Here is a 20762-nt window from a genome sequence, read left to right as displayed (position 1 = left end):
CCTCCCTTAGAGATGGACAATGCCCAGAAGTTGCAGACATTGCAGCAAGGGATGAGGTACAAAGCATCAGGCACCAAAACATGCCCTCAAGAGTCAAGTGAGGAACCACTTTGCTAGCTCACTACTGAACTCACCTTTGAAATAGGTGGCACCACAGTAGGTGTTTGATGTCTCAGAGTGGTGCACCCAAAATGAACAGCACTGATGGAGACCATTGGTCTGTGACTACAAGTACTGCCCAAAGCCAATGACAGTGGCTTATGTTAGGGTGGATAAGCAGCTTGTCAATGGTACTTTGAGAAGCCAACCTGCCCAGTGCCAAATGGTGCCAAAAGAGAACCTTTTCCTTTCTGAAGAAACGGCTCAGGACTGGTGGCGTCCATCAATACTGCAGGTTGACATAAATGAGGTGAGCTTCAAACATCATTGCAATTTACATCAGAGATCTGATAACAGTTAGCACTCAAGTTGACCTCTGGTGGTGATGTTCAGAGTAACTGACCCTGACCACTGCCAATATAGTTCACCCCAATCACTGTCAGGCTGAGTCCAAGGAGAGGCAGTGGCAGCAGTTGTAGCCTGCATTTGTGCCCTTTAGATAGATTTTTGGAAGAAAGTGGTGCAAGTTGTACAACAGTCCTCAAGAGATAATGACAATCTTTATGGCTTTGCTTGGTGCCTGGTGTTGTCTTAGTTGAACTGGTTGCTGGTAGGACTCAGTACCCGGAGTGCTGATTGGATAGCTGTACTAGATAATGTTGGTTCAGCAGTATCATGCAGCTTGAGCAGTAAGGCTAAAGGCCATTACAGAATTAGTTATGATTAGGTATGTTGGACAGAGCTTCTCAGCAATTTTCTTTTGCAGGGTGTGCTGTAATCTATTCAGTCGTTTCGATTTGGTACAGGCTGAGCTATAATGTATCTTTGTCAAGCTTCAATTAAAAGCAATGGAGACAAGTTATGGTAATCCACTACTATAAAGTCCCAAAAGTCCCAAGCATTGAATTCAAGCATTGCACAATTTGCTTGGTAGCCATATCAATTGTAGAAAAGAATTGAATTTTCTTCCCAAAACATTGAAGAGTTTGGAAATTTTGCCAAATTAAGAGGGGGAGGAAAACCATAACTCTTAATATAAAAATGAAAAAATATTCACAATACCATAACAAACTTTTCAAAGTCAAACAGATGGAGTACTTGTACACAAGTGTCAAACAACTTTACCCTGTGGTGGGACAGATGATCTGAAGCTTTGGGGTGGGTCAGACTTCTATATACTGTGCAGCATCAGGAAAGGTCACATGGAATCACCTCTAATGTTACACGGTCACTAAACATCTTAAAAGATCACCCTGTTTGCAATTTTGACAGTAAATGTGGTCTAGTGCCACACCAGTCCATTGATAAGTGGAGGATGTGATCTGCAGAAGAGTACTAGTTCCTATTTTCCTAAAGGTAGCTAAACAGGAAGGCCTACTGAATATTTATCATTTCAATTAATGAAGCTTTGAAATATATTTTATATTGAAAACATAGTGGCACAGAGAGAAAAGGAGAGAGAGAGAAAAAGGTCATATCTTACCATGATGTGGAGATGCCGGTGATGGACTGGGGTGGACAAATGTAAGGAATCTTACAACACCAGGTTATAGTCCAACAGTTTTATTTGAAAATCACAAGCTTTCGGAGCTTACCTCCTTCGTCAGGTGAGTGAGACTCACCTGACGAAGGAGGTAAGCTCCGAAAGCTTGTGATTTTCAAATAAAACTGTTGGACTATAACCTGGTGTTGTAAGATTCCTTACATATCTTACCAATCCAACTGAATTTTTTGAAGAAGTCACCAGGTCAGTGGATGAAGGTGACCCAGTGGACATTATCTATCTCTATTTTCTGAAAGCTTTTGATAAGGTACCTCATAAGAGGCTTGTCTACAAGAGAGAACCTTGTGGAAATAGTGGTAATCTGCTGCAGTGGATTGAGAATTGGCTGAAGGCCCATAGGCAGAAAGTGGTTATCAATGGATTTGGATCTGCTTGGAGACCGGTTACTATTGGTGTCCCGCAGTGATCGGTGTTAGGGCCTTTGCTAATTACCATTCTCATTAATGAACGAGATGAAGGTGTTGAGGGAATGATCTGCAAGTTTGTGGACAATACCAAGATATGTGTGAGAATTAGGATTGTAGCAGATGCTCAAATAGTACACGCAGATCTAGCCCATGTTTAGCAAATGATGTTTAACTGTTTAAGTGCAGTGTTATGCATTGGGTAGGTCTAATGCTGAACGTACATACACCCTACAGGGAAAAGAATTAATGCCAGTGTTGAAAGAAAGAGATCCGGGTGTTTTAGTTCATTGATCTCTAAAGGTTCATGATCAATACCATGAAGCTATAGCTAAAGCGAACAGGATACTAGGGTGCATTCACAGCACAATTCAATATAAGATAAAACATACCATTTTGTCTTTGTACAAGACCTTGGTTAGGCTTCAATTAGAATACTGTGTCCAGTTTAGGTCTCCTCACATGGTGGGGGATATTAATGCTTTGCAAAGGGTGCAGAGAAGGGCCACAAGATTAATTTCCAGTTCAAAACATCTTAGTTGCCCAGATAGGCTCAACAAACTGGGTCTCTATATTTTAGAGAAGAATACATTTTGGGGTGATTTGATCAAGGTTTATAAAATAATGAAGAGAACAGATGATGTTTATGTAGACCAATTATTTCAACTGAATAGGTTAGGGAGGACCTTGGATCTCACTTACAAGTTACACAAGGGCAGAACCAGGTTGGATGTTACGCGGTTCTTCTTTCCCCAGACATTTGTCGATCTGTGGAACAGGTTTCTGGCTCACGTAGTGAACGCTGATTCGTTGTATTGCTTCAAGAGAGCTGCACCTATTTCTGGTTGGGGTGGAGATCACAGAATCATACAGCACAGAAGGTAGCCATTCAGCCCAACAAGCCTGTGCCGGCTCTTTGAAAGGGCTATCCGATTAGTCCCACTCCCCTGCTCTTTCCCCATAGACCTGCAAAATCACCTCATATAAGAGGTAGGTATCCTGTAATGTAAATCAGGACAAATGTGATCTCCTGGACTAGTTTCAATCATGTGTGGGGGTTTTTAAATCTGTTTTTTCACATATTCCAGAAGATTACATGGATCGTGGTGGGTGGAGAGTGCATTAATTGTGATGCATAATCACAACTCTGTGGGACAAGCTGGATGGACCAGTCGGTCTTTTCTTGTCCGTTATTGTCGTATGATAGGTAGAGCGAGAGAAAGAGAGAGATACAGAGAGACAAAAAGAAAGAAAACACAGAATAACACACTTAATTTGAATCATACAATCAACAACATTCGTTCTGGATTTAACTGAATGAGATTAACTCAAGAAAATTTAAAACAAAAATGTCACATTCAATTCTATGTCACCCAAACCAAACCACCATTCCAGTTATGAACAATTACTTGGTCAGTCAAAAATATTGACATTAGTAAGACAAAACTTAGAAAGTAGCATTTTGCTTCAATGCACCAGTTTTTCCAAAAGTGAAGCTTAATAGCCTATAATAATTTCCCCATACCTTAAATATTTCTATATAAAATCATACCACCAGCTCACACATTAACAAAGTGATTAAGCTAACAAAATTCTAAGCTTCAGTGAACAGGTTTTCATTCCAATTGATGTTAAAAAGTTAAATCAGTTCACAAAAAAGTTGGAGAATGTGTTGAATGGGTGGCTGAATTATTTCAGAGGAAAGCCTTTATGCATGCAGATACTAAAACATCTTGAAATGTTTATACAGCTGACTGGTCTCAACTATGGGCAAATCTGAAAAGTAAGCTCTTGTGCCCTACGCTTCTCTTCAATTATGAAAAGATGTTTGGCTAATGGTTACAATGGTCATATAAAAAGAATAATGCAGAAATGAAAATATATATAAAAACCACATACTAACAAAAGCAGCAGTACATAAAAGAACATCTGCTGAAAGAAAGTCTCCTGCTTATTCATTACACAATACTAAGGATTGAAGCACAGCACACATTCTTTGAAAATAAATTGCACTCACAGTGTCATCCTCGGCAGAGACAGGCCAGCCTTCCCATATCTGGTGGCGGACAGGGATGTTTGTTAGATCAAATATGTTACGCTTTACCTAATAAAAGAAAAGATTTTTTTTTTTTAAAAAAAACCACACACTATTTTGTTTTATTTAAAAGTCATCTCAAGCACACAGTACATTTCAGCATGAGTCTTACCATACCAAATGCAGATAAACTGGTTAGTTATTCATATGCTCCTCACAATAGGAGCCTTCATATCTTGTGATCTGAGAAACACAATGAGAATAGAAAGACCTAAATGGTTGTAGAGGAGAGCATCATACTAGATAGCTGAAGGATGAGCACTGGATCATTAAATAGGAAGAGTCAATTTAAGTTATGAGCCAAATTAAAAGTGACCCAAAAAGGTACTAGAAATTCTGCATATCACTTTGGTTTGGGACACTCGATTTAAAAAAAATCCTTCAACATAAACAGAATCAATTTTGGGTTTTTTTTGTTTACAATTTATTTGAAGTTGAAAGTACTACAACAAATACTTTACACTATTAAAGCATACATCGACATAACATACTGAAGACTACTGCCAATATGCAGTAATCTCAGTTCTGAAAGGTTAGTCTCATTTTGCAATACAACAATACTAGTTAATATTAGCAAAAGAAAACTAGTGGAAATGCCACTGCTTTAACACTCTGCTTTTGGAAAGCATTGGCATGCTTTGACTGCTAAACTTTATTTCTACATGCCTGGCAAAATCTGAAAATATTTGCTCAATTAAGTACAAGAAAAACTGCACAGTGCTGGCTTCTTACGGCTGCAATATAAAGCTATGTCGAGCTAATCCGAAGGGAAAAATTTAAAAACTTTATCGTCAATCCATCAACAACTGAAGGAGAAACAAAGGAATACAGATATTTCATTGGTCATACACATTAACAGTAACTTAGACTTCAAAACCACAATAAACCTAAACCTAACACTAATCTGAAAGAAAATCCCCAAGGATAGCAACGTCCCACATTTCAACCACGCATGTCAAGAAGCTGGTTACCAGTTAGCTTTGCACATTAACCTTAAGAGCTACTAAAAAACCTGTCAATGTCTTTGCAGTCATAGCAACAGAAATAGGCACGGTCTTCCAAAGCAGAGTCAAGCAAGTTCACAGGAATCTGCACTTCTGATGCTTTCTTTGCAAATCAAAAGCTTTGCAAACTTGGGATATTCCCAAAAAAGTGCAAATACTAAACAACTCTGAACATGCCCAAAACATCTCGAAATGTTGCTCACACACTCTAATTTAAATAAAGAGAGAGATTGGGTGTATGTGGGGTGGGGGGAGAATCACAATGGTTCAAAAATATACACTCAAAATCTAGACTAAAGTACGTTGGACTTTGACATTTGAATAATTGATGTGACCTCCATTGTCGCCTTTGGAGAATCTCAAATTGATCTATAATGTATAAAAAAATCTTATATTTAGTGCGTACTTCCGGCTCGTCACACTTTCTGTGACATGATTTGTCACAGCTATATATGCTTATCTCGTGACTATAGCCCACAATTTCCTGGAACAGCATGATCTGTGACTTACTACGTAAATTACACCATCTTGTACCCCAATCTTCCCATTGCAAACTTACACTAAAATTTCCTGGAAAAGTAATTTGAATACGCCGCAACGAGCATAATGGCGAATCAGGAACCTCAGAAGCCAATGGTTTAACCCATCAGCATCAATTAAGCAGATCTATATTGGCATGACCCGACGCATAAAATTATGAATTTCAAATCCTTTCATTATGCTGAACATGATCACTTCCAGAAAATTATTTGAGTTACGGACACACTCAGCTGTTGTATTCAGTTTTCAGGAACATCTTAAGTTACAGATTTTTTAAAAAACATTTATTTAGAAGATGACGTAAGTAATTTAAGCTACCTAAAAAATCTCAGATTTGAACGGGACCAAAATTAGACCTTGTTCAGCCCCTTTCTGGGGCACGAAATGGGAGTAAAAAGGTCCAATTTTGTGGGGCTACGTTCTGCGTCCTAAGGGTAACATAAATACGTCTGCTGCCATATTAGTTTGAGCGATATTCAGGCGTCAGGCCTCTTGCATATGCTAATAAAGAGTATAACGGCTCTTGAAATTGGTCATTTAATGCTCTTCAGTTTTTTCGGTTCCTTCTGCAGCCTAACCAGAGGTCATTAAAGGGACTGCTGGAGGCCGCCAAGATAAAGGTAAGTTTTTTCTTTTAAAACTTACCTTAACGTGGAGTCAGGAGGTGCAGACACGCTCTTTCTGGCTCAACAGCACTACTGCAGGCCGCTGCTGGTCCCGCTCACACCCCACATGTTCGTGCCACCCCCACCCCGCCAGGCCTTACCTGAGAGCCACTGCCGGCATCATAGCCAGCCTAAACTGGTCCAAAGGAAAGCGATGAGCTGCCTCAGAAAATCTTCAGCTCACAGCTCACTGGAATTATTCAGATGAGGCCCAATTTCAAACAAGCCTCACCTCCCGTGCTTCTGATACACGCTGAGGATTTCAGGCCCGAAAATGGGCCTAAACAAATATTTTGCCCCACTCTTACTTTTATCAGTGACATGTGCAGGCACTTCAGTGCATACAATATACACTAAATCTAACGTACAAAGAAATGTTTTGATGGGTTATAGCTAAAAATTAAAAACAACAAGAGCAGAGATTTTATTTTAATGTAAGCAATTATTCTGAACTCAAATACATCTGCCTGCGCCATTATTTTCCAACTTAAGCGGCTATGGAAAGAACAGTGGCATAAATATAGGAAATTTGTGATTGCTGTTGACTTAACTGGGAGCAGAGCTATGATAATAAATTTTGCATGATTTCGGAGAGGGTATTGGCGGAGCTGTGAAAAGTCCCAGGGGATTATGACGTGGCGTAAATAATGGTGTAGTTCACTTATGTCAAAATTCCAGGGACTTGTACACAGTGTAAAGCAAACCCAATGCCGTAGATGTGCCATTCCAATGGTGCAAGTCTCCAGGAAATTCTAGGCCATATCTATACATACCTTTCAGTCCTGCAGAAGCTAGGTGGCGCTGTGACACTATGCCCCATAGCAGCAATAGCTTTATTTTCTGTCCCATTCCTGTTTGTCACATTACACTTTGCGCCAGACGTCAGTGTCACACTTCTTGTTTCTCTGGCACTGGATGTCACAGCTTTTGGATTTGCTGCCACTTTAGCATCATATTTTTTGATATGCTCATATTTCATATTCAACAAATCACAGTTCAGCAGCTAAGAAATACAATCAACAGCCACCAAAAAAGCAAAGCAAAACATGAACCAAATCACTTAATTTTTTTCAAAATCCTTTCAAGCTGTAACCAATCAGAACCCAGTAACAAAACTGAGACTAATCTACCAATTAAAAAAAACTCAAATACTTATAAAATTATTTGTTTGCCGTTTTTTTCCAAGCTGGCTAGATGCTTTCTGTGCTGTACCTTTTCTTCAAATAATGTTGAAAAACAAGAGGATACATTTCAAAATCTTTATTGGAGGTAGAAATTTGTATTGAGTGTTTTTTTTTAAAAAGAGAGGTGGCATATGTGTGTGTGGGGCAAATTAAAGTGTTCTGATTTTTGTCGCTTTTATTTTGCATATTAAACAGAGAGAGGAAAGAGAAAAAGAGGGAAAGAAAGAGAAAGAGATGGGGAAGGGAAAAAGAAGGGGATGAAAGGGAGGGGAAAGAGGGTTACATCCATAGTTACATAGAGTCCATAGCACAGAAACAGGCCATTTGGCCCAACTGGTATATGCCAGCATTTATGCTCCACATGAGCCTCCTCCCACCCCTCTTCATTTAATCCTATTAGTATATCCTTCTATTCCTTTCTGCCTCATGTGCTTATCTAACTTCCCCTTAAATCTATCTATGCTATTTGCCTCAACTACACCTTGTAGTAGCATGTTCTACATTCTTACCACTCTTTGGGTAAAGAGGTTTCTCCTGAATTCTCTATTGGATTTATTAGTGACTATCTTATTTTTATGACCTGTAGTTTTGGACTTCCTCACAAGTGAAAACATTTTTTCTACATCTACCCTATCAAACCCTTTCATTATCTTAAAGACCTCTATCAGATCACCCCACAACCTTCTCTTTTCTAGAGAAAAGAGCCCCAGCCTGTTAGCCTGACCTGATAATTATATCCTCGCAGTTCTGATATCATCCTTGTGAATCTTCACCAATGCGTCTCTATCCTTTCTATAATATGGAGACCAGAACTGTGCACAGAACTCCAAGCGTGGTCTAACCAAGGTTCTATACAAGTTTAACATAACTTCTCTGCTTTTTAATTCTATCCCTCTAGAAATGAACCCCAGTGCTTGGTTTGCGTTTTTTATGGTCTTATTAACGTATCACTACTTTTAATGATTTTGCCAGTCTGAGTAGCTATCTTAACCCCTACTCTCTGTTTTCTGTTTTGTGGCCAGCTTACTATCCATTCTGCTACCTGTCCTGACTCCACATGCTCTGACCTTAGACATGATTATACTATGCAATACCTTATCAAAGGCCTTTTGAAAATCTAAATATATTACATCTACTACATTACTTTAGTCTACTCTTTCTGTTACTTCTTCAAAGAATTCAATAAGGTTGGTCAAGCATGACCTTTCCTTTTGAAATCTGTACTGACTACTCTTCATTATATTTTATTGAGTGAAGATTCCATTATCTTTCCTACCACCAACATTAAGCTAACTGGTCTATAGTTCCTTAGACTTGTTCTATATCCCTTTTTAAATATTAGCTGTCTGCCAGTCCTCTGGCACGATTCCCTTTTCTAATGACTTTTTATATATATGTAATAGTGCCTCTGCTAACTTCTTTTAATATGTTCCAATGCAATACATACGGCCCAGGGGTTTTATCCTCTCTAAATTTGATTAGTTTATTATGTCCCCCCTTTCTATATTAAATGTCTTCATATCTTTTTTGATCTCTTTTTCTAATGTCTTGTCCACCTTGTTGGTCTCCTTGGTAAATATGGAGGCAAAGTAACTATTCAATATTTCTGCCATTTCACTGTAATTACCTGAGAGTTTATCTTGGGGAGAGAGAGCAAAGCGAAGAGGAGGTGGGGGCGGGGGGGGAAGCGAGAGGAGGTGGGGGCAGGGGGGGGAAAGCGAGAGGAGGTGGGGGCAGGGGGGGGGAAAGCGAGAGGAGGTGGGGGCAGGGGGGGGGAAAGCGAGAGGAGGTGGGGGCAGGGGGGGGGGGAAAGCAAGAGGTAGATCTATTTAGATATAGAAGAACATTATCTAGGTTGTGTTCTAAGATATTGGGTTGAGTAGCACACAAAACTTTCAGCAAATTGAACAAATTCTGGATGGAAGATTTTCAATCGCATGCCTGAGGCATTATCTCTTTCAAAAAGCATAAATCATGGTCAAAAGCATTATGTGAATAAGCTGCAACCAAAGACAGGGCTAAAAATACAAGAATTAATAATTTGCTCCAGGACTAAATAAAGTTAGGTGTGCCTACCCCACGTACTCATGTTGTCCTCCTGATTTATTTGTATTTTGTTCCAAATTCTATAAAAATTATTCAAGAAAAAAGATTACATTTCGCAAAGCTTGCGATTCCCCTGGAGCTCATCATCCTGATTTTGTCAACCACAAATGAATATCTATCAGATCATGCCTATGCTCTGCTGTAGCCATCCCCTCCTCGTAGAAATTTGCCAAGAAGCACCTTCCTTATGATAATATGCTACACCTCCTGCCAATGAGGACATATGCATATTTAAGACTGCAAGCCAATTCTTGCAAATTGAAGGGACCTCAATACAGACGAGCTAAAAACAGACCAGCAGCTGAAGGTTTTTTAACTTTCTGTTTAAGGGCCTAGACAATTATTGATCCTGTAACTGCTCTCTTTTCCCCCAGTCCCTGCCTTAGCCAAAATGCTCTTTAAGTCATAAGATCGGATTTATTATTGGTGAAACGAGTAAAATAAGTAAGTGCTCTAGATAAATCCTCATACAAAATGAGGGGAAATCTTTTCTATTTCTTTCTTGCTTCTTTCGTTCTTGATCATATGCACATTTAGTCTTCAATGCTATCATAGTCTTGTGCAATAACACAGTATAGACACTTAATAGCTGTGGTCCCCTGGCATTAGTGGTGTATTCATTCAGTATATTCTATTCTTTCATACCCCTCCCTTGTCTAATCAATCAAATTCAGTGACCCTGCACTAAATTTAAAGAAAATCCTTCCTTCCATATGAAAAATTTGCATACTTTTCTTGTTAGGAGCTGCCCTTCAGTATTGTAAGCCAAATACGATTTCTTAATCCCAATTCTAAACTACCATACTGAGTAGATAAATATCAAATAACGGCTGCTTCAGAACACCTAGCACGAGAATTTAATCTTTCAAGTTAAATCATTTCAAGTCTATAAATGTTAAAACAGATAAATCAGAACCCACGGGACGAGAAGATCAAAAGGTCCTCAAGTTAAATTTAATTGAAGACACAAATGGGCCCAAGTGTTCATCTGCCAAGACTTAAAAATACTGAAATGAGTTTATTTCAGTGACAGAAAGACTTGAAAACTACGTTTTAATCCAATGTGTCAGCAGAATCTCCATTTACATTATCAGCAACAAACCAAAGTCATGACATGCTTTATTTGTTAACCCATGACTCTTTTCAAATGTTAAAGGATCAAACACCTTTGAGTGTAATTTTCTAATATTTGACCAATAGACCACTAGGAATCCCATCACAACAAAATATATGGAAGGTGCTAACAAGATAGTTAATTTTTCTTTTGTGAACAGCTGCAATAAGCATAAACTTGATCTAACTGGAAAGACAATTTAGCCTGATTTGATATCACATCTATTATGGATAAGTCAATCAAGATTAATAAGACACTGCATAGGGACATGGCTGTGTAACCTTAATAATAACACCATTAATCCAGTTTGAAACAGATATCTAGCCCCTCTATCAAAGGAGAAGATGTGGCTTCAAAAGTTCAGAGAAAAATCAAGTCTCAACAATTAGGCAAAGAAACAAACAAGATACTATGGAACTTTAACTGCATAAAGCAATTTGGAAAATGTATTTGAGGCGATAGAAGATAGCACCTAAACAAAGTGGACATGCCTACTATTACCACCAAAACTAAGCACCGTGGAAAACCTCTTGTTGCCAGTGAAAATACTCGGAAAGATACGAGAAACCAACCTTGATTGCTCATGAGCAGTGAATTTCAAAAATGGGGAAAGTAGGAGATCTGAGCATCCCCATTAAAAGAGAAATGCAACTTGTCTGAAACCACATGGTAAAGCAACTACAGTGCACAAAATTACTTCATCATCACACAATAAAAGTTCTTCTTTGACAGGCCTTTAGAAACTTTGTATTACCCTAAAATAATTGCAACTTATAAAGTACAGCCATTATCTCATCAGTCTTCATTTTAAAACTCTTACTTTTTGTACTAAGGCACATGAAATTTAATATTCTATATCGATTTTTAGAGTTTTGGAATATACATTATTGAAGCCAACAGAACATTGCCTTAAGTTAAATATGTGACCTATATTTTGAAGCTGATCATTTGAATATTGATGGACAATTAAATTTGCATAAGGTGTTTTGAAATCCCTTCAAACAGAGCAATAATATAAATAGCTACTTTAATATTTCATTAAGATTTTATCTCTTCCACTTTTGTGACAAGAGGTAGATGTGTCTCTTGTGCACAAAATTTTCAAAACATTTGCATCCAGCTATGAATATTTATTCACTATTCTTCCCTTCACAGGCACACAGTATGCATATGTATTGATTTTCTCCCCTCCTTGTCTGAAGGCATTAACCCCCTTACTAGGATACTGCCCCTTAGGTGTCAGTTGTCTCCAGTACCTTGCCATTATTCATATGGGAGTCTTCACAGTGAGCGTCAGCCAACTATTTGACTGCAAGAACCATCATAGCTGAGCCTGATTCTGTCCTCATCCTACATCGATACATGTATACTGCCAGCAGTAATTTCTGGATAATGATCAGGAGCTAGAATACTGGACCTTAACCCAAATGTTACACTCCAACCAGCAACCATGCTAACATCATGTAACACAGTACACACTGCAGAAATCGAACCTGGCATCTTATGCACAACCAATTTGATTAGCTCTGTGCAAAATTGTACTTATTTTTACATATAGGACTAGCTGCACAGTTTACAGGTCAAGATAAGTGGCTAATTTTTCTACAAATTGTGAATGGTGTCTGCTGATATTTAGACCTGTCTCTAAGGTAATTTAAAAAAGGATTAAATGAATTCTAATCCGTTTTTGATCTAAGAGTAGTGATCAAAGATGAGGCCATGCCTCATCCACACGTACAATTTGCTCACAGCCTGCTGAGAAAAAGCAATACAGACACATCCTGTTTTAAAAATATTTATTTCTCTTGTCTGCACTGCCTAAATATATGGACAAAACATGTAGCCAAAAATCAGGCAAATTTTGAGAATATAGACATTCAAAAATTGAAAATGGTGTACATGACGAGCGCAGCTTCAAAATTCTATGGGGTTGAAATTCCTTCAGGCATAAGGGAATCTAGAGTCAACGTTACATAAACAGGAACCCAGAGTTATTCCTGAATATTCATTGAAGTAGGTTGTAAGCAGTTAGGCATCAAGAATCCTACAGCATTGACATGACATAAATGTCTTGTTCATTTCTTTATATCCAATTTTTTACAAGATAACATTGCCAGAACTGAACAAAATGTACCATATTTATGTCACTGTCTTAGTTTCCATTACAGAGTAAGTAAAGAACATAAATGAACATGCTTTCATGTGACTAAAGAGAAATGTAGAGCTAAAATTATTTTAGAACTGAAAAAACAGTAGTGAAGAGATTTCCACCCTTCTCCCATTAATACCATTGTAACAAATTTATTTACTGGTTTTCCAATTATCTGGAAGTGGCTATAATAAACTTTCTGTTACAACACAGACAGCATTGAAGAAGCTTTTAAAAATTCAAATCAGATGTACAGATTGGTGTAAACAGTCCTAATGCTTATTTTTGATAAAAGAGGCGCATTAATTCCCCGTTAGGGTTTTGATTATAGCAATCAGAACTTAAGCAGAATATTTCTGCAATAATGTTAAACGAAGAATGAGCTTGCAGGGTGGGTCCTTCATCGTGTCTGCTACCTTCAATTCCTTCCATAACCCAACAAAGTCTAGTTTCAATTTTACCACCTTAATGTGAGAAGATGTTGATAGAATTGGTGCCTTGCTTTACTGTTTTTAATATTGGCCTATTAGCTACTGCTGAATGCTGAGATACGGAGCCAAGTAGAAACGTCCCTCCCAGTGGGTCCTTGTGCACAAATGCATTTGGAACTACAGTTTTTTTTTATAAACAGGAGGACTACCGGTAAGATGTAAGTGGAGGAGTTTCCTCATAAATATCCAATGATGTGACAGAGATTTTGATTTATATGCTGATTTTGAGCATGGAAACAAAGAGCAGATGCGCAAGAGAATAAAACTGGTTGTGGATGTTTGTTTTGTAGTACTGTTATATGAGGGACAGTGAAATTAGAAGAGTATTGAAGCTAATACTGTTAAAAAATTGATGCTATTGAAAGCACAAAACTATTTTTAATACAATGACAAAAAGGATACAATTTACTACCACATTAATGTTTTAGTCAATCATTTAGAGACAGAATTGCACGTAGTTTACAGAATATTTTGTTCTTAATTTTTTTAAGCACAAGACCACAGTTGTAATTTACAAGAGTATTTCACAACTTTAATCCATCATTGTATGAAAATTCTGAGCAGTATCCTGGTTGACATCATCAAATGACTAGGAGATTAAAAATTAAAAACAAATCTAATATATGGAAGCATCTACCAAACTAACTGAAAGACAGAGTTGGGACAACAGAATGCTATTTTTGTTCTATAAATTTAATCAAATCCCAAACAGAAATAACACATCTTCTTTGTAAGCAACAATAAGAATTAGGACTTTTTGTATCTATATCTCACATAATTAAATATACGAAGTGCAAGCATAGGAAATACAAAAAAAAATTCTTGTTTTATATGGTTGAAATCAAAACCAATTTTTAAATACTAGCAGAGCTCACAGTGAGAATGAGAATACATTGTTTTGTAACAGTAGGGGTGTTTATACCTTAGAAAGAAAGAACTTGATTTATATAGCGCATTTCACCTCAGGACGTCCCAAAGCGCTTCACAGCCAATGAAGAACTTTTGACGTTCTTGTAACGTCAGGAAACATGACCCATAAACAGCAATGAGATAAACAACCAGATAATTTGTTTTTGGTGGTGTTGGTTGAAGGATAAATATTGGCCAGGACACTGGATAAGGGATAACATCAGGGTCATTAATTTAGTCACTGAATGAGTCAAATTCCATTTCTACTGGGTGGTATGCTGGGATTTTACAGGTGGTTTAGAGATCAAATTTCACTATTATTTCCATTAATCTTGGAAAACTGTAAATGAACAGCCTCTGTTTTATATAAATATTCCTTTACCTATGCATTTAATTTTTATTCCTTAATAGTTTTAAGGCTGAGAATACACAGCAGGATGTTTTACAAGATTTACCAGTTGGAATTAGGTATCTGGTATTTAGCAGTACCGGGTAGAGGAAGTGATATTTAATTGCACTGGGGAGGTGGCAGGGCAATCCTGGGCTTTGGTAGATCTAGTGATGGACCTCGGCTTTGTTAGCACAGGGTTACAGAATTGAGCTTTGATGGCAGTGGGATTAGAACTGGGCTGTGGCAGCACTGGCAGATGGTCCTGGATTTTGGTAGCACTGTGGTTACCCAAGCTTTTGGGAGAAGCTGAAGTCTTTAAGTAAAAATTTTAATGAAAGCATTAAAAGATACAAAAGACAATTCAATGAATAAATTTAATTAATTAAATATGTAATTTTTGACTTATGTTTAAACTTTTGGAAATTTCAGTTTGAGAAGACAGCCAAAATTTATTTCAAAATATTGATTTCAAATATCTAGATTTAGTATGTGCTAATCATAAAAGCTAAATGTATCAATATGTCTCTGTTATATGAATTAGCAATGTTTTCACAAAATGCAAGGTATGAGTTAAGCTTTCCTTTTGGTTAATAAGATAATGCTCAGTTTTCTTTTGAAGTGATGTTATTAACAAAGAAGCATTGAAACTGCAATGACAACAAATTTTCTCTATCTTAGATGGTATAGCTTTTAAGTGCACAGATTCATTAGAATTATCCTAACACGTTGGCCATCTGACTTTAGACATCAACCTGCCTTCTGCTGCTTCATGACTAACGGGATCTTCTGTTGGCGAAGATATCCAAGGTTGATTGATACAAAGAAATCTTTCACAATTGCCTCCAATGCAGTTTCTAACAATGTTTAAATCTGAGACCCTACCAAAGTGCTGATAGCCAAGACTCTGCTGGCAGCACAGAAACTCATGAGACATGAACATGGGTCAGAGATGTGAAAGTGTACTGTCATTTCTGCGCACTGCATTTGCATCTAACAAGGCTCCACAGCAGCATGGAGCCTCACAATTTCTACTTTATAGCTTAAAGAAGCAGGCAAGCTGAACCTCTCTCTGTTCCTTCGCTCTTTCTCAGCCCTCTCCCTCTGACAAATTATCTGGTCATTCATTCATTTGCTATTTGCAAGACTGTGCTACGTGCTAATTGGCTGTCGTATCTGCTTGCATAACAACAGCGACTGCACTTCAAAATTCATCTATTGGTTGTAAAGTGCTTTGGGATGTCCTCACAACGTGAAAAAGAAAGCTCGCTCATTAACTTCTCTGCTATTTATTCTGTAATGTCATTATCATAGCACCGTATAAATTCTGGATATGATTGATGTCTGCTTTTGCTGCATAGTCAATACATATTCATTTTTGAAGAATTGCTTGACTTCCATGTTATTTTGTTACTTGCAGCACGAGGAACAGTCTTCTTAGATTATTTTCCCCCCTTTTGTACACACCCAAAGTCAGAGGAAAATCAATATATCTATGCAAAGCACAATGACCCTCTTCAGTTCACTGATGCCAAGTTCATTGCAATGCCCTGTTTCAGACACCTCCTGTCAAGATAATCATGTACGCATTTCTTCTGGATATCACAGGCCCTGAAAAAGGCCATTTACTCCAGACAATCCCAAATTTGCAAGGATCATTATTTTACAATTTTGAAAATCTGCAACATTCAATTGCACATATGGCTTACTGCTAGAGAAAGGGATCAGTAATTTTAGAATATGAAAATATTTACAAGATGATGAATAACCCTGCATCTCACCACAAACAACCAACTTGCAACACGCTAACTACATAAAATATTTTACATTCAATCAGGCTACATTAGCTGCAATATGTACACAAGAACCTCACTTATATATGTCTGTGCCAGCTCTTCAGCAAGTTATCAAGATTTAAAATTAAATTTCAGCATGTAAAAGTGATTGTATAGAAATTAAATAGATTTATGCAAAATATTTTTCCAAATTATGAGTAGATTCCAGCTTTAAAAAAAAAACAAATCTAAGAATGTTTTCCTAGCTTCATCAGTCAGGAGTTACTCAAGTTTTCCCAGGGGAGACCAATTTCAGGAATGCGTGGTTTGTGTACGCACACTGCTGACCTTTGCTCTCCATCCGAGTTCAGATTCAGTGATTGGCAAGAACCCAGAGGTGGAGAGCAAAGGTCAGCAGCATTAATACACAAATCATGCACTCCTGAAATTGACCTCTGATGGAGAAACCTGAACTCCTTGGTAATGGTTGGAGCTATAATGATTTCATGTCGACTTTATGCAAGTTTTAAAAAAAATCTCAAAGTGCAGGAAATGTTTGAGAAATGCTTTTGGTCTATATTCTATTGCCTTTTAAAAACTTATTCACTCTTTCATAACCATAATTCAATGACTGAAAGTCAGGCATTCTAAAATTGTTTATATTTGTAGGCATATTTTCTTTCAATGCAATCAATTGCACAGTGTCTGCTCTGAAACATTTGAGTGGTACAATTCACTATCACCAAATCATTTTATAACTGCCATGTGTACACACAACAAAATCTTAACCCATTTCACCATAGTTAGTAAAAATTTCAAGGAAGATTTGTTCTAAGAACTGAACACAATTCTTGCTGCACCTTATGACTTCCAAAATATCTTGAAATTAAAAATAGGCAAATATTTTTGCACGCATTAAGTTCAGCTCTTTTAGTTTTTAAAAAGAATGGTGTTCATTTTATTTTAAATTGTAGACAAATCCTTCCCGATAACGCATTATGGTCTTATCCAAGAATAATCCTTATATAAATAAAAACTTTTTTTTCCAATTACATTTTGATTTTTTATGGTATTAGAAAACAAGATGAGGGAAAATGGCATCTCTCTTTTGATTGTACACATTATTGTCAAGAACCATGACATTCAATAGCTTCCATCTCCCTCCCACCAATCAACAAGAAAAAAAGGATTAAAAAAAACAAAGAAAATATAAAAAAGGTACTGCTCAGCTCTGACTATGAGGGACCACACTTCCCGTCAAAGTCCTTCAAAAAATTAAGCTACCCACCCCCTCTTGAGATGACTATCCAGCTGCATGCATAAAGGCCCATTTTCTGGACCCAAATAGTTTTCACAACATCCCCTCAAATTTAGTCAAATAGCTTTTGTTTGCGCTTGAACGTTAAAGCCATTCAGCCCAAGATAATATTTTCTAAATAAGTAGCAACACATTTTGGAAATAATAGGCAAAGGATACAGAGCTTAAATGGCAAGGTTTTAAATAGAGTAGAGGGGCAGAGGGACCTTACTGTGCACATACAGAAGTGGTAGTGCAAGTAGACAGGCCATAAAAAAGGAAAATGGTATTGTCTCGACAAGCATGGAACAAAAAAAGCAGAGATAATATTGACCTTATACAAAATCATAGAAAACAAAATTTGTACAACTTGTTAGGTCACAGCTGGAGTTCTTCGTGCAACAGAAGACCTCCAGCATTTACTCCTTTCAGACACCCCATTTTCACGGGCCAATCTGGGGCTTACTACAGTGAAATGCTTTCAGTTGGATTAATTTCATTCTCATTTACAGATAGGTGTTCAGTCAGATTGTTTTTACACTCAAACTACTCAAAACCGTGAACATTCTGATTCTTGGACTTCTTCCCAAATCCTCTGGATTTCTCCTAATATTCCATATCCTACTTTATTGAATAAGGTAAACATTTTTTTTTAAATATACAATGGTTATCTACCTTTCTTATGAAAATTTCCAACTCAGATAAAAGAATGTTTGTTTGCTCATTAAACAAATTTGCAGATATTTATAAAATATCATAGGGTCATTGAAATTCCTCACACACTTGCCTAAATGAATTGAGTACCCCTCCTTCCCACACGCATATCCTACAGTTCCAATGCTAGCTTTCATCCATTCCTCAATCTTGAAAAATTTATGATAGATTTGGATAGTATCATCCTACCAGAGTACGCCTTGCATAGGTTGGGACAAATCGACCACCAACTGGCATTCAAATACTCTCGAGCATTAACATGAGGTGTATATCACCTCATTTCAGGCCTTCACCTAAGAGGCAGGAGGATAGAACAGCTCTTCAGAAAACCATATCGTGACACCATCTCCAAATCTAATTTAATCCAGTCTTCCTCACTTTTGTGGATAGATCCATCTTACTGGGATTTATAATTTGAAATCCGAATCATAAACTTAGGGTCCAACAATTAAAGACTTCCCCAGCCCTGTCTCTCTGCTATTTAGTCAGCTAATCTTTAGAGTTTCTCCTCCCGTAAAAATTGCAAATAGGTTTTATATTTTGAAGCCAATGTGCTTTGCCGTCAACAGAATAGGGAGAACACTGAATTCAGTTTGGGCATCAAATTCAATTTGAGAACATTCACTTTCTCTGGAAAAGAAAGATATAGCATTTTCCACCAATCCAGATCCTCATTTTAATGATTTTTAACATTAAAAAGATTTTCAATATGTGCTCACCTATGCCTAGCCTCCGAATCAAAACTTCATTTCTACGCCATTTCACACTCGTGGGGAGGCCGAGAACGGAAGCATGAAGATTTTAGCATAAGTCTTTTGAATATATTCCTTTAACAGTTGCTTAGCTCCTTCACATGTGATTTAAAAAACATTGGAGTCGTTCTCAAATCAACTAGGTCCCACCTACTTCTGTGCCACACCTGAATTATACATGGTGATTGATGCAATAATTAGCCAACCACATTTGTCCATGTACTGTACGCTGCCGAGAAAACTTCAAGTGACAACAATGACAGCCAGAGTTTTCTCAGTCTGCCCGCACTGAAAATGGGAGCAATGATGGAACAACAGAAACACTAGTCCATTGTTTTCCATTAAAATGGTAGGGACCTTGTAATAAGCACATTTCCTTTGGCAAGCTTTAGTGGAAGAACTGTATTACTAATTTTCTCATTGCCAAATCTTGTCAAAGGTATACCAACCATTAAAGTAATAACAAAATAATTAAATGTGCTATTTAGCCATTCCATAGCACACTATCACCTATCTGTTTATATTGAAAATTTGTGGGTTACTATAACATTTTGGATTTTTACTTGTATTGACTGAGCTGAATTTTGTTAAACCATAGTATTTCTGCAATGTTAAATGCAGCTGATTTAACTTTAAGACCATCAGTCTACATGAAATCCAGGCTGGCTGCCATAGTATTTTAAAATGTTAAAGAGGGAAGATTGTTGTGTACAATCTCAAACATTTCATGGCATCACGTTAGAACGGCTCCTAGGCGATAACCAGGTGCTGGTATCGTAACGGTTTGTTTAATCAAAGAAAGAACGTGCATTTTTATAGCGCCTTTCACGACCTCAGGACGTCCCAAAGCACTTTAAAAGCAATGCAAGCGTGTGTAGCTTTCAAACAATCAAAATAATAAGGGGGTCACTTAACTGAAATGGCCAATCACTGACAAGCATCCTAGGCTATCAGCAAAGATAGTTTTTATTCAATGCTGATGGCTCGCTATTCAGACTTACTTGAACAATGAAAGACATATTTTTCTGCAATTCTCACGGTGGATCCAATTTGGAGATCGACAGCTTGGCAGGCCAAATCCCCAACCTTACAGTCTAAAAGGAGCTGGCTTTTTTTTCCCCTCTTTCTGAGACACAGGATGAGCAAGTGAACCCAAGCAGCCCGTAAGAGAAAGTTACAGCCAGTTAGCTTTGGAATGGTTAGCTTAAAAGTGGATTTATACCTAATGTGTCAGCATTGTATTTTTGTTATTTGACATGAAATAAATTGCATTGGAAACTGTCTATCTCACTGTGTAATTGCATTCTTTTGTTCATGTATTTTATGTACAAAAGGGCAGTTTGTCGGTTTGCAGTCATGCTTCGTCTTAATAAAGTGCTTTTTAGTACGCTTCCCATAAAGATAGAATATACATGATGATATGCAGGGATTCTATTATGATTCCTGGGTCACACTATCATTTAACTAGACATTGGGCAGTAAAAGGTGCATTCTGGACACAAGGTCTGCTTA

General features: G+C 37.5%; 1 protein-coding gene across 2 annotated transcripts in view; it reads right to left on the bottom strand.

Annotated features, from left to right (window-relative positions):
* The window catches only part of faf1 (Fas (TNFRSF6) associated factor 1), a 292563-nt gene that overhangs the window by 141403 nt on the left and 130398 nt on the right, over positions 1 to 20762 (bottom strand). For both annotated transcript variants that reach the window (XR_010963860.1, XM_067990236.1), the window contains exon 8: positions 4085 to 4171. Coding sequence is in view for 1 of the 2 variants with exons in the window: in XM_067990236.1 (XP_067846337.1) it covers positions 4085 to 4171 (87 nt within the window). In the remaining variant the exon portion in view is untranslated. The remainder of the gene's footprint in view (positions 1 to 4084; positions 4172 to 20762) is intronic.

This window comes from Heptranchias perlo, chromosome 9 (genome assembly GCF_035084215.1).
Source record: "Heptranchias perlo isolate sHepPer1 chromosome 9, sHepPer1.hap1, whole genome shotgun sequence".
Taxonomy (NCBI): Eukaryota; Metazoa; Chordata; class Chondrichthyes; order Hexanchiformes; family Hexanchidae; genus Heptranchias; species Heptranchias perlo.
This window is presented reverse-complemented; position numbering and strand designations above follow the sequence as displayed.